Source organism: Zea mays, chromosome 7, assembly GCF_902167145.1.
Source record: "Zea mays cultivar B73 chromosome 7, Zm-B73-REFERENCE-NAM-5.0, whole genome shotgun sequence".
In the NCBI taxonomy this organism is placed as follows: domain Eukaryota; kingdom Viridiplantae; phylum Streptophyta; class Magnoliopsida; order Poales; family Poaceae; genus Zea; species Zea mays.
This window is the reverse complement of record NC_050102.1, coordinates 102,485,987-102,496,830: the sequence shown is the minus strand read 5'-3', so window position 1 is coordinate 102,496,830 and position 10,844 is coordinate 102,485,987. Positions and strand designations below refer to the sequence as shown.

Below are 10,844 nucleotides of genomic sequence, written 5' to 3'. Positions count from 1 at the left end.
GAGAACCACTAGAATCAGGGTTACATTTAAAAAGATATGGTTTTCTAAAGTGTTAGGTGCCTAAACCATAAAACTATGTTATTCTGAGTAATACAAGTCTTGTGAGAAAATCTATTACCAATAAACAACTAATTCCACTTTAATCTAAGTTATATCTTGAGTAGAGATCAAATCATAATTATAGATACATTAATCTTTATTAGCAAGACTAACCTACTAAACATAGACTAATAAATATCTAAAAACTGTGTGATATGGTACAAATAAGGTTGTCACTGAGTAGAAAATATTGTGAAGCTAACGTAACAGGAACGTAGTAAATTGGAGTTAAAACGAATAAGATATGAATTTTACAAAGTTTTCAATATTATTTTTATACTAAAAATCATTTTCAGATCTATCATATCTATCTATACTACTCTATATGATGAGAGTGGGCGTCCACATCAAATTCTGGTGAAGCACGCCACGCCCCCGCCTGCCTCTCCTCGCCCCACTCTGTCTCCCGCAATCCTCGCCTTCTCGCCCCAAATTGTCGGGGCTCTCGGTCCTCGCCCACGCTCTCTATGGAAGGAGATCGCCTCCGCTGCACCCCAGCACTCTTGCCCCGGATCGTGGTCGGGAGAGGAGGCGACATCCGAAACACGGTGAGTGGAGAGGATCCCGTTTGGCCCCTGGGTAGGTCGGCTTCCTTGTGCCCCGAATCTCGGTCCTCGCCCACCCTCTCCATGGAAGGGGATTCCGTGTATCGCGAGCGGATCATGGTCGGGAGAGGAGGTGGCATCCAAAGCGCAGCGAGTGGAGAGGATCTAGTTTGGCCCCTGAGTAGGTTGGCTTCCATGTGCCCCGGATCCCGGTCCTCGCCCACCCTGTGCCCTGGATCTCGATCCTCGCCCACCCTCTCCATAGAAGGGGATCCCGTGTATCGCAAGCAGACCGTGGTCGGGAGAGGAGGCGGTATCCGAAGCATGACGAGGACTCCTGGTAGGTCTCATTCATAGGCACTCAAGAATAATAGCCTTAATGCAGGATGCTAATTGCATATGAGAGCGGATTGTTGGTTCTTTGGGATGTATCTGAGGACCATGCAGTTTCTGTCAGAGGCTATGGGGATTTACGCATGAAGGGTCAAATCAATGGTGCTCAGGGGGATTCTGGTGCAGATCAACTAAATACTACTATTGATGACAGTGAAGAAGTAAGAGAAATTTGCTTTCTTTGTTGGGCTTCAAGAGATGGCTCAATTGTTGCGGTGGGCTATATAACAGGTGACACACTTCTATGGGATATGACTACAAAATCCTCCAGACAAGAGAAGCAAAGTGATGTTTCATCTAATGTTGTTAAGCTACAACTAGTCTCAGGGAGTAGTAGGCTGCCTGTTATTGTCTTGCATTGGTCTGCTGGGTCAGCAGTACATTCTAATAAAGGAGGGCATCTTTTTGTTTATGGCGGCGATGATATGGGATCTGAAGAAGTTCTCATGGTTTGCCTATTTTTTCTTACTCATTATTACAATTTCTTTTGCTTGCCATCTTAAAGGCTGCTGTGCACACAATATGCCTTCTTAGGTTTGCTGCTTTACAAATTTGGTAAAGTGAATTCCTAGCTTCCTGAACTGAAATCATGGTCACCTGGCTGTGAGCCTATGACATGTGTTTAGTGTAGAGACACAGTACTAGCTTGACATGGCGATAGGGCAACCCGGGTTTGCATGAAACATGATCAACCATGAGAGTTTCCTGCAAGTATAAGAATTGTTTCCTCAGGCAGAACCCATGTTGTCGACCCAAACAATTCTGAAGATATTTTTAGTTCAGGTCTCAGCATCCAAATAATGTATACATACCTATCATAATCACTTCCCTAAACATGGAAGAAGATAATTGTTTCCGAAATATTGCACTGCAGAAAACTCAGCCTCCATCAATGACAAAATTTCGCATTCTCTTGCAGGTTCTTAGCTTGGAATCAACTGCTGGATTAGAATCAGTGAGATGCATGTCACGAACTGATCTCAAACTTGATGGATCATTTGCTGACATGATTCTTATTCCTGATACTGGGGTTCTTGATAAAAGCAGAATTCTGCACCTTTTGTTTTGACAAATCCTGGATAGCTGAATTTTTATGACGGTGGCTCTCTATTTTCTGTGCAAAACTCAAAAGAGGGAAATCCTCTTCCTGAAGCACAGAAATTTCAAGTCGCAATTCCTACCCTTGATCCCAACATAACGGTCACTGGTCTTTATTCGCTAACCAAAAGTGAATTTCCAAATATTTCACTGAAGGTGCATTCTGCTCAAATTTGGATATTTTACTCTATCTAGACATCATCATTACTTATGTAAGACCATATCGCTGTGGATTTTCTGTAGAAATTTTGTGCTAGGAAAAATGTTGGGCATTTCATATCAGAGAACATGAAATGACCTTTGACTGGTGGGGTTCCAAATGAGATGTCACTGAACGAAGATCATGCTGTTGAAAGAATATAAATTGCAGGCTACCAAGATGGTTCTGTGAGTATATGGGATGCAACATTTCCTGTTCTAATGCCAATGTTTGTCTTGGATGGTAATGTCAGTCTCATTTGTATATTTGTAGTATTACTTGCATTATTCCTCATTGGTTTATAACTAACGGGTTAACCCCAATCAAGTTGTAACTATTCTTTACTACAGGTTGCTGATGTTAATTTGGATGGAGCTAATGCTTCTGTATGATCTCTAGCCTTTTGTTCATTAAGCATGACTTTAGCTGTTGGGACAACAAGTGGTCTGGTTAGATCTTGTCAGTCTTACGAATTGGTCGAAGGGTGGTCATTTGTATCATTTTAGAATATGTTTTTATACCATTTTTTGTAGTTGTGCATCTATAAACTCCGAGAACACATTGGGGGTTCAAGCTTCCATTTTGTGAGTGAATTTAAGCAAGAAGGTAAATATTTCATACGGAACCTGATTATATATGCCTAAAGCTTCACCTGCTGCCTATTCCCCAACAATGTTGTCATCTTTGTTAAGACAGTTTTATGCCAATTTCACTTCTTCTCACCAGCACGTACAAGATGTCTGTCGTGACTGGTCATCTAACAAGCAGAATCCATAACATGCTTCTTTGGTAGAGAGAGACAGTAAATTGGTACTGTCACTTACGTGAATGTTTATTATTGAAATGAAAATACATTTGATTATGATCGGACACTTATAAAAACTTGACTTGCGGGGCTAAGACAACCTCCGAGCATTGTGTGATAGAGAAGACCTCTCATACATGCCAAAACAACCTTGCCCACGTGAGCGACCGCGACCTGGTCCGGGTCATAGTCACAAAGTTTGTGGATCGATAGGGTTGAGGAACATCGTACGCTACGTGTGAGAGATTTTTACATGGTGGGAACAAAAATGACCTTGCGTACCCGGGTCGAGGGTCGCTACCACTGTACCCATTTCTTGTGACTATGGTTTTGGTCTTCGACCCGTGCTTTGGTGTGGTGGCAGGCGAGGGGATTTTTTAACCCCAGTCTGAAATAATGTGTTTGTTTTTATGTAATCTTTGTGCTCTAATATACTGCTCCGATTGATATGTTGGCCTGCTAAAGCTATTATTTTCAGTTTGCTTGCATGGAACTCATTATTTTTACTAGCTCTGTTTTATTTAAACTTATAGTAGCACATGTGTCCATTATTGATATTGATTAATCTAGCTCCTATCATTATGTTCACTATATTGAATTAGTTTTGACAAAAACCCTGGTAAGCTGGAATCACATTGTTTTGTAGATATTTTTCTTCAATATAAATGCTTAAACTTAACCTGATAAATTCATCTACATGCTCTTTCAAATGGCAAGCCCACTATTGTTGAGTTTTATGCAAATTGGTGTGAAGTCTGCAGGGAACAAGCTCCATATATCTACAAAGTTGAACAACAATACAAGTAATTTGTTTACACACCATTTTCACATTTCTGAACTTTAAGCCTTTATTGAGAATAACAATTGTGGTTCATTTAATACAAGCAATGCTTGTCCATGCTTTGTTGCGTTGCAGAGACTGTGGAATTGTGAGGTCTGTCCATGCTGCCTGCTAGAAATGGGAAAATATGTTAGCAGTAGCAACAAGTGTTTTTGGCCTTTGATCTTCTGGAGGTCATGTGGTTGCAGTTCTACCGATACTTGTTCTACTTGGGCAAAATTAGGACAATTCAGTTGGAGTACACTGATGCTAAAGAAAGCCTCCTGCAAGTTGCTCGTAAGGCACCAACAACAGCCCATGGTTTTCGGATCCAGTGCAACAAATGGGTTATCATAGAGAGGCTGCTGCTTGGTGAGATTCCAGAGAGGACTGTTTTCATGCAGAAAGGAATAAATGCATTCAACCATATAATGATTAAATATGATCTTTATGGCATGTCATTCTCTATTGTTTCTAATTTATAGTCATGTTTTTATTAATCATTTATAAGCACATGCACATTTGAGCTCGATATCATTTAAGAAGATGTGCCTTTACTGTTTTGCATCAATTTGTGCTGTTGAAGTCAGTTATTACAAACACTACTATGGCAACTGAACTGTTCTTACTGTTTTCCTCCACATGTAGTAGTAATCTAATTGAACACTTCATACCTATTCTGAAATATCAATCTACTATTTTACCTAAATTTTTCAGGTTGGAACAGAACAAGACATTGTGATTTTCTTTGACTGTTTTGTAAGGAATCAGTGAAGGAGGCTGAATTGTGGAATACTATTGTGATGAACATAGTGAAGCAGGCTGAGTTGTTGCGTGCTTCTGGTTCTGGTCTCAGGGAGTTACTTGGAAGGGGTTTGTCTCTCCGACTCTGCTACTGCTTTTTAGGCACTGCTTTTTTTTGAAGCACACATTGTTGTAGCTGAAACCTCCATAATTTCTTCACCGGTTTTATTTAATCTCTTGTTGCAATTATAGGTGTACACAAAAACTAATTTTTCATTTGCTTGTATTACTAAACTTAATTTCACAATCAGCCTTGTAGCACTTTGAGATTCTGTTGTTTATTTCTTGTATTAGATATTCTTCTGAGTACTGGAATAAAGTCAATTTATCATTTTTCATCAGTAACATCTTGAGAGGCTGCTTCTTACATACAAACCTAAAGAACCAGAGGAAATTCTTGAGCCTGCTCCTCTTGAAGAGGAAATGGCACCAGTTGAAGATCATGTTCTTGTACCACCTGTTAATGAAGTTGTTTCACCTCCTCCCAAGACTGAGGTGTCCCGATACTGGTGACTTACTGGTTGGGAAAATTATAATATGGTCTAAATCTTATGTGCTTGATTCTAAAATCTGAAGTTGTGTTCCTGGTGTGGAAATAGAGTTGTTGGGCTATTTGTGTGGGGTGTGGGTTGGCATGTTCGGAGCTGTTCCTGGTTGGAACCAGTGATTTTGCTACTCTTTTGACGGATAATTTGAGTTTGGAGTCGTCGAATTTTGAAACAGAGGAGTGGGTTTACATGTAATGTTGGCAAACGGGATCTGAATTATTAATAAAGCAACACTGTTTCGCTGATATTTTTAGTTCCAATCTCTACTTCTAATTATATATATTTGTGAGATAGAATTATGCATTGTGTACTCACATAATATTTTTCATTGCATTTGTGTGGCCAGGACGTTTGGAAACTTTAGACCACACGGTTTTTTAGTTCAATCATACTCATAGTGCGACAAGTGATTTACAAGGTGTCAACTAATTACACTTAAACATAATATATCTATGTTTTTTCTCAGACAAAATTATACTATGTGTTACATTTTCTTATCAAAAAATACAGTCTTGCGGCAAACATTGCACACAAGAGAAATGAATCTCAGCCTTGTCCGTACTTTTGTTGAAAGGCGTGGCAAAACTTGAGTTAATTATGTGGTGGTTATCGCATGGTGTTGTGTAACTATGAGTTTATTATTATGTATGAGTTCATTTTATGTTTTGTAGTTAATGATAGGGAATTTTATTTGTAGTAAAAGATAATCATTAGCTATTATCATGTCAAGAGCTTGTCTCACTTTATTTGTCGGCATGATATATGTGCACGTACTTCCAACATTGTATTATTGGTGTCTGACATATCACAAAATTAAGTGCTAATCCGAAAATGCTTCAGCCCATAGTGGCCCTTTCTATATTGATTCTTTAGAAATAATTTGTGTGATATTATAATGTTTTGTTCGACACCAGTTTATTCTATTTGAGTCGGTGTATTTATAATAATATTACAAATTTATATCGTCGATATAATATTAGTTTTACGGTGATATTTTGTCATGAATTTTGCATACCATAATGGTATTTGTCGTTACCAGAAAAATGTTTTATACAAATTTTTAACTCTCGTGGCAACGTACGGACATATCTATACTACTATTAAGAAACTAAGGAGGGTGTTTCTCCGTGCCCCCGCCTCCGTCTCTCGCCCGCGACCTCCCACACCACGCGCTAGCCCCCGCCCCCTCTCTCGACGCCCAAATCCACGATGGCTGAGCAGCGGTACCAGCGGAGGAAGGCGGCCTAGCCGATGTAGGTGAGTAGCACGACGGGGACGAGTCCCGTGTATCCTCTCCAGCGCCCGCCGCCACCGCTCGTCCTCCTCCACTGACAAGCCCGAGCCATGTCACATCCACACTGAGCTAGATGGACCAATTTGCTTGCTCGGCTGGGGTTACGGCAGAAGGAGGGAGAGCCAATCGGTGATGGTGGTGTTCACAAGGCCCGGGGAGAGGGCGACCAGCTTTGCCATCGCATGCAGCCTGCTCAGCCGCTTCGTCAACTAGAACGGTGTTGCGGCCACCGAGCTAGGCCTAAGGATCAAAGGTGAGCAGCGGAACCTGGCGGTTGGGTCTGCCTTGTCGAGGTCGGGCTCCTTCTGGGCATTTTTGGGCTTCGAATTTTGCGGTCCCTTATCCACATTTTTTCTTCTCATTCTCAGGCGAGGTAGAGCAGCAGAGTGCGTCGGTGACAACCCAAAAGAGGAGGGCAATGTGCAGCAAACCAAAAGGTTAGAGGATTTCACATCCTCAATTGCTTTGGTTACGTTGTTTGTTTGATGCTGGTTTTGTTATAATGTAGTTGTTGCCTCAGATGTGAAATGTGATGACCCAGAGCGGGAGGAAGTTTCCAATAAAAATGGGGAACTGGAGGAGTGTAACAAACGTGAAATTTATTTTTTGCACTCTATATGCTATCTTAGAAGTTTCAAAAGTTTCTTGTTTGTGCGTAATTCAAAATTTACTGTTAGCCATTGTTCCTGAACAACCCTTGATTTTATTTCTTGAATGTGCACCCGATTCATCTAATGGAATCATGGAACCACATGTTATGCTATTGTTTTGGTTAAGAGCTACAATGATCTTAAGACAGTTGTTTTGTATGTTGTCTCTTAATTTTGTCTACTTTCTATATTTCATTTTGCATATGTATTGTTGTTTGCTAATAACAAAATGAAAAATGTCTGATACCAATCATTAATAATTTGGGACTCAGAAAGCAAAGCTAAAGATAAATGTTTGAACAACTATCCATCTACCTATGTGATATATAAAACCCACAACAACGCGACATCTATGTAATCGTTGTGCACTAAAATTTATCGAATAATTTATACGCCGTCACAACGCACGGGCACATACCTAGTTTATATTAATAAGGCATTTGGGCGGTGGGTTGAATAAGCCAAGAGCTCAGGGCGAAATCTGCAAAAATCTAGACCTAATAGTGATGATTTTACACTCCTGGTGGACTGCGAGTTAATTCTCCTATACCACATGAGTTCTTTATGAAAAAGGCCACGACGAAGGGGTATTGGATGATCTAAGTCGTTGGATCTCTATCTGACAGTTGCGATTAGATTTTCATAAAACCCGAACCAGTAAACACTGACAGCCGTTGGATCAAGATCCGATGGCTGAAAGTAATAGGTGACGCCTAAGAGGGGGTGAATTAGGACTTCTAAAACTTTCTCTAACTAGGCCACAAATAAATCCCTACAGCAAAACCTATGTAAATAATCAAACTAGAATGTGCAAACTAGGTTTTGTCTAAGTGTTGCTATCTCTACCTCAATGTCTAAGTTTCAATCCTAAACAATCTAAGTATAAAGACAAGATTGAAACTTAAATGCTTAATATAAATGCGAAAGCTAAAGAGCAAGATAGAGATGCAAACTCTCGTGGATGACGCTTGTATTTTTACCGAGGTATCCGGAACCACGCAAGGTCCTGACTAATCCTCGTTGGTGCCCCAACACAAAGGGAAGCCCACACGAGGGCCAAGCACCACGGTCGAGTAACTCCATAGATAGCCGCGGGCCTTCTCCACGTGCAAGTGGTGCTCCGCTTCCGGCTCGTCTTGAACGCTCTCCGCCTTCTCCACTATCGAGCTTTCGGCCGAAAACGCCGTGAGCCTCGTTCCCTCTGGTATACGGTGGCGGCCGTGACACAAACGTGGTTGTCACGGTCTTGCAAGACTCTCACCCCACTCGGTAAAATTACAACGGCTCTAGGATTCACCTAGAGCAAGCGCTAATGCGGTGTAACTAACCTAAGCTGATGCGTCACGATGCCCGATCTTCACGACGTAGGATCAATCTTTAGATAACTAGCTTCGAAGAAGCCAAGATAACTTGCTGCAAGCAGCGATAACTAGTGCAACCTGACAAATAAAACTCGAAGCCAACCACCGTCTTTAACCGGCAACCTGAATCGAGGATTCGCACAACCACACTCTCAAAAAACCAACCAACACAGCCTACAATCAATCGAGGAGACCTCGAAGGGAGTAGGAGCACCACTTGGGAGCGGATGAAGCCGCCGCTTCTGCAATCCCACGAAGGAATTCACAAGAGCAAAGGAGTAGAGATCACTCTCAATATTTGTTAGCACACAGCTGAACAAAAGGGTTCTGTTTTTAGATTATCATAAGCTGCCTTATATCATAGACATAGGGGGGTATTTATACTAGTAACAACCAGCCTTAGAGAGGTATAAACACGAAACAAAAGTATTTGCACGCGCTAATGTGAAGGAGCATCTTCGGGAGTTCTGCAGAGCTGATTTCCGTATGGTTGTTTGACTTCTACGCAGCCTTTAGTATTTTGATAATAACTTCTTCTAGGAATCTCCAAATGAGGTGGGGCTGGATGCGTTGGAAAGCTGACTTGATAAGCTTTTTCACCATGTATAGCATGCTTAATGAAACTTTGTAGAATGATGCAGTTTAATACGAAAACTTGGTCATAAAACAGGTTGTTGACCTTCTGACCAGTCAGCACTAAAGTAGGTCGGCTGCCTTTCTGGTAGATTTGATTAAGTAGGCCTTAGAAGCATTGGAAACTAGACTTCAAGAGCTTTACAAAAAGTACTTGTGGGCCTTCATAGCTTTTGGGAATCAAAAGATATGACTGTTTCTTCTGGACGGTTCTGTTGAGCTGGACTGACTCGGACATGGCTCTTCTTGCTGATTAGCCCTTGATATGTTTTGTCCTTCCTCTTTGGTGAACCTAAGTAATATCAACATACACGACTTAGGTAGCATAAAGTTCTCATTAGTGTTTAATTGAAATTCATAAAGTAGCGCGTGCACCTCTTGCTGTAGCTTCTTAGCTCGGCTATGTGTAATTGGTCCATCAAAGACTTGGGTTGGTGATGATGTTGGTTGTACTTGAGTTGATGTAGTATGACTTGGGGGTTGTAACATGTTGCTTGGCGTGGTCATATCATCCTCCTCCCCCGTCCTCGACTCTGAAGTGTCTTTACTCGTATATGGTAAGAGGTCAGCAACATTAAACGTGTTGCTCACGCCATAGCTTGGTGGAAGATCTATCTTGTATGCATTATCATTGATCTTGGCAAGAATATAAAATGGACAATCCCCTCGTAGCATCAATTTGGATTTGCGCTGCTCAGGAAACCGCTCCTTGCGCAAGTGAATCCAAACCAAGTCCCCCGGTTCAAATAACACTTTCTTCCTATGCTTGTTCATGCTTGCAGCCTTGCGCACTGCTTTGAGCTCAATTGCTTCCTTGGTCTTCTCATGTATCTTTTTTATGTATATAGCACGCTTGGAAGCTTCCATATTGGTTCTTTCCTGCAATAGAAGGGACAACAAATCTATAGGAGCAATAGGTTTGAACCCACATACAATTTCGAAGGGGCATAAATTAGTTGTAGAATGTACTGCCCTGTTATAAGCAAACTCCACGTGTGGCAAACATTCCTCTCAATCCTTCAAGTTCTTCTTTACCATTGTTCGCAGCAGCATTGACAATGTACGATTCACCACTTCAGTTTGTCCATCAGTTTGGGAGTGGCATGTGGTGGAGAACAAAAGTTTAGTCCCAAGCTTTGCCCACAATGTTTTCCAAAAATAGCTCATAAACTTCACATCACGGTCAGATACGATGGTCTTGGGCACTCCATGTAGTCTCAAGATTTCTCTGAAAAATAAATTGGCAACATGTGAAGCATCGTCGCTCTTGTTGCATGGAATAAAATGAGCCATTTTTGAAAATCTATCAACCACAACAAAAATAGAATCTCTTTTTTTTAAGTCCTAGGCAGTCCTAAAATAAAATCCATGTTTATGTATTCCCAAGGAATTTTAGGAGTGGGTAAAGGAGTATATAAACCATTAGAGTTCAATTTTGATTTAGCTTTGTGACAGGTGACACAACGCTCCACAAATCTGATGACGTCATTATGTCTTCCCAACCTTTTCCATCTTTATAATGATTGTATGGTTCTGAAAATTCAGGATCATCATTACATTTCTTTCAAATTTTCAAGACCCAAAACTTTTACCTC

The 10,844-nt window shown here is 41.0% G+C and overlaps 1 protein-coding gene across 29 annotated transcripts; it reads left to right on the top strand.

Moving 5' to 3' along the window:
• Positions 1–429: 429 nt before the first annotated feature.
• Positions 430–7,335, top strand: LOC103632640 (transducin family protein / WD-40 repeat family protein). 29 transcript variants are annotated; one of them, XR_004851482.1, is made up of 10 exons: positions 430–1,486; positions 1,957–2,291; positions 2,379–2,577; positions 2,685–2,783; positions 2,868–3,942; positions 4,056–4,331; positions 4,677–4,832; positions 5,106–6,858; positions 6,974–7,042; positions 7,114–7,335. XR_004851482.1 is itself a non-coding variant. In XM_035960994.1 (9 exons), the coding sequence occupies exons 1-3, from the start codon at positions 567–569 to the stop codon at positions 2,104–2,106; spliced, it is 963 nt and encodes a 320-aa protein (XP_035816887.1). In that variant the 5' UTR covers positions 441–566; the 3' UTR covers positions 2,107–2,291; positions 2,379–2,577; positions 2,685–2,783; positions 2,868–2,940; positions 3,894–3,942; positions 4,056–4,331; positions 4,677–5,556. The 29 variants fall into 29 exon arrangements, 14 of the variants coding, with proteins under 14 accessions (XP_035816887.1, XP_035816885.1, XP_035816877.1 ...); XR_004851476.1 differs by having other exon boundaries at positions 4,677–6,858; XR_004851481.1 differs by having other exon boundaries at positions 2,685–2,940; positions 3,857–3,942; positions 4,677–6,858.
• The last annotated feature ends 3,509 nt before the right edge of the window (positions 7,336–10,844 follow it).

What these genes read in the sequence shown, in the direction of transcription:
- LOC103632640 (XM_035960984.1), top strand. Translation starts at nt 567, where the DNA reads ATGGAAGGAGATCGCCTCCGCTGCACCCCAGCACTCTTGCCCCGGATC. An exon ending in AAGCATGACGAGGACTCCTG is followed by an intron (nt 985 to 1,091) that starts GTAGGTCTCATT and finishes AGGACCATGCAG; the next exon opens with TTTCTGTCAGAGGCTATGGG. An exon ending in GATCTGAAGAAGTTCTCATG is followed by an intron (nt 1,487 to 1,956) that starts GTTTGCCTATTT and finishes ATTCTCTTGCAG; the next exon opens with GTTCTTAGCTTGGAATCAAC.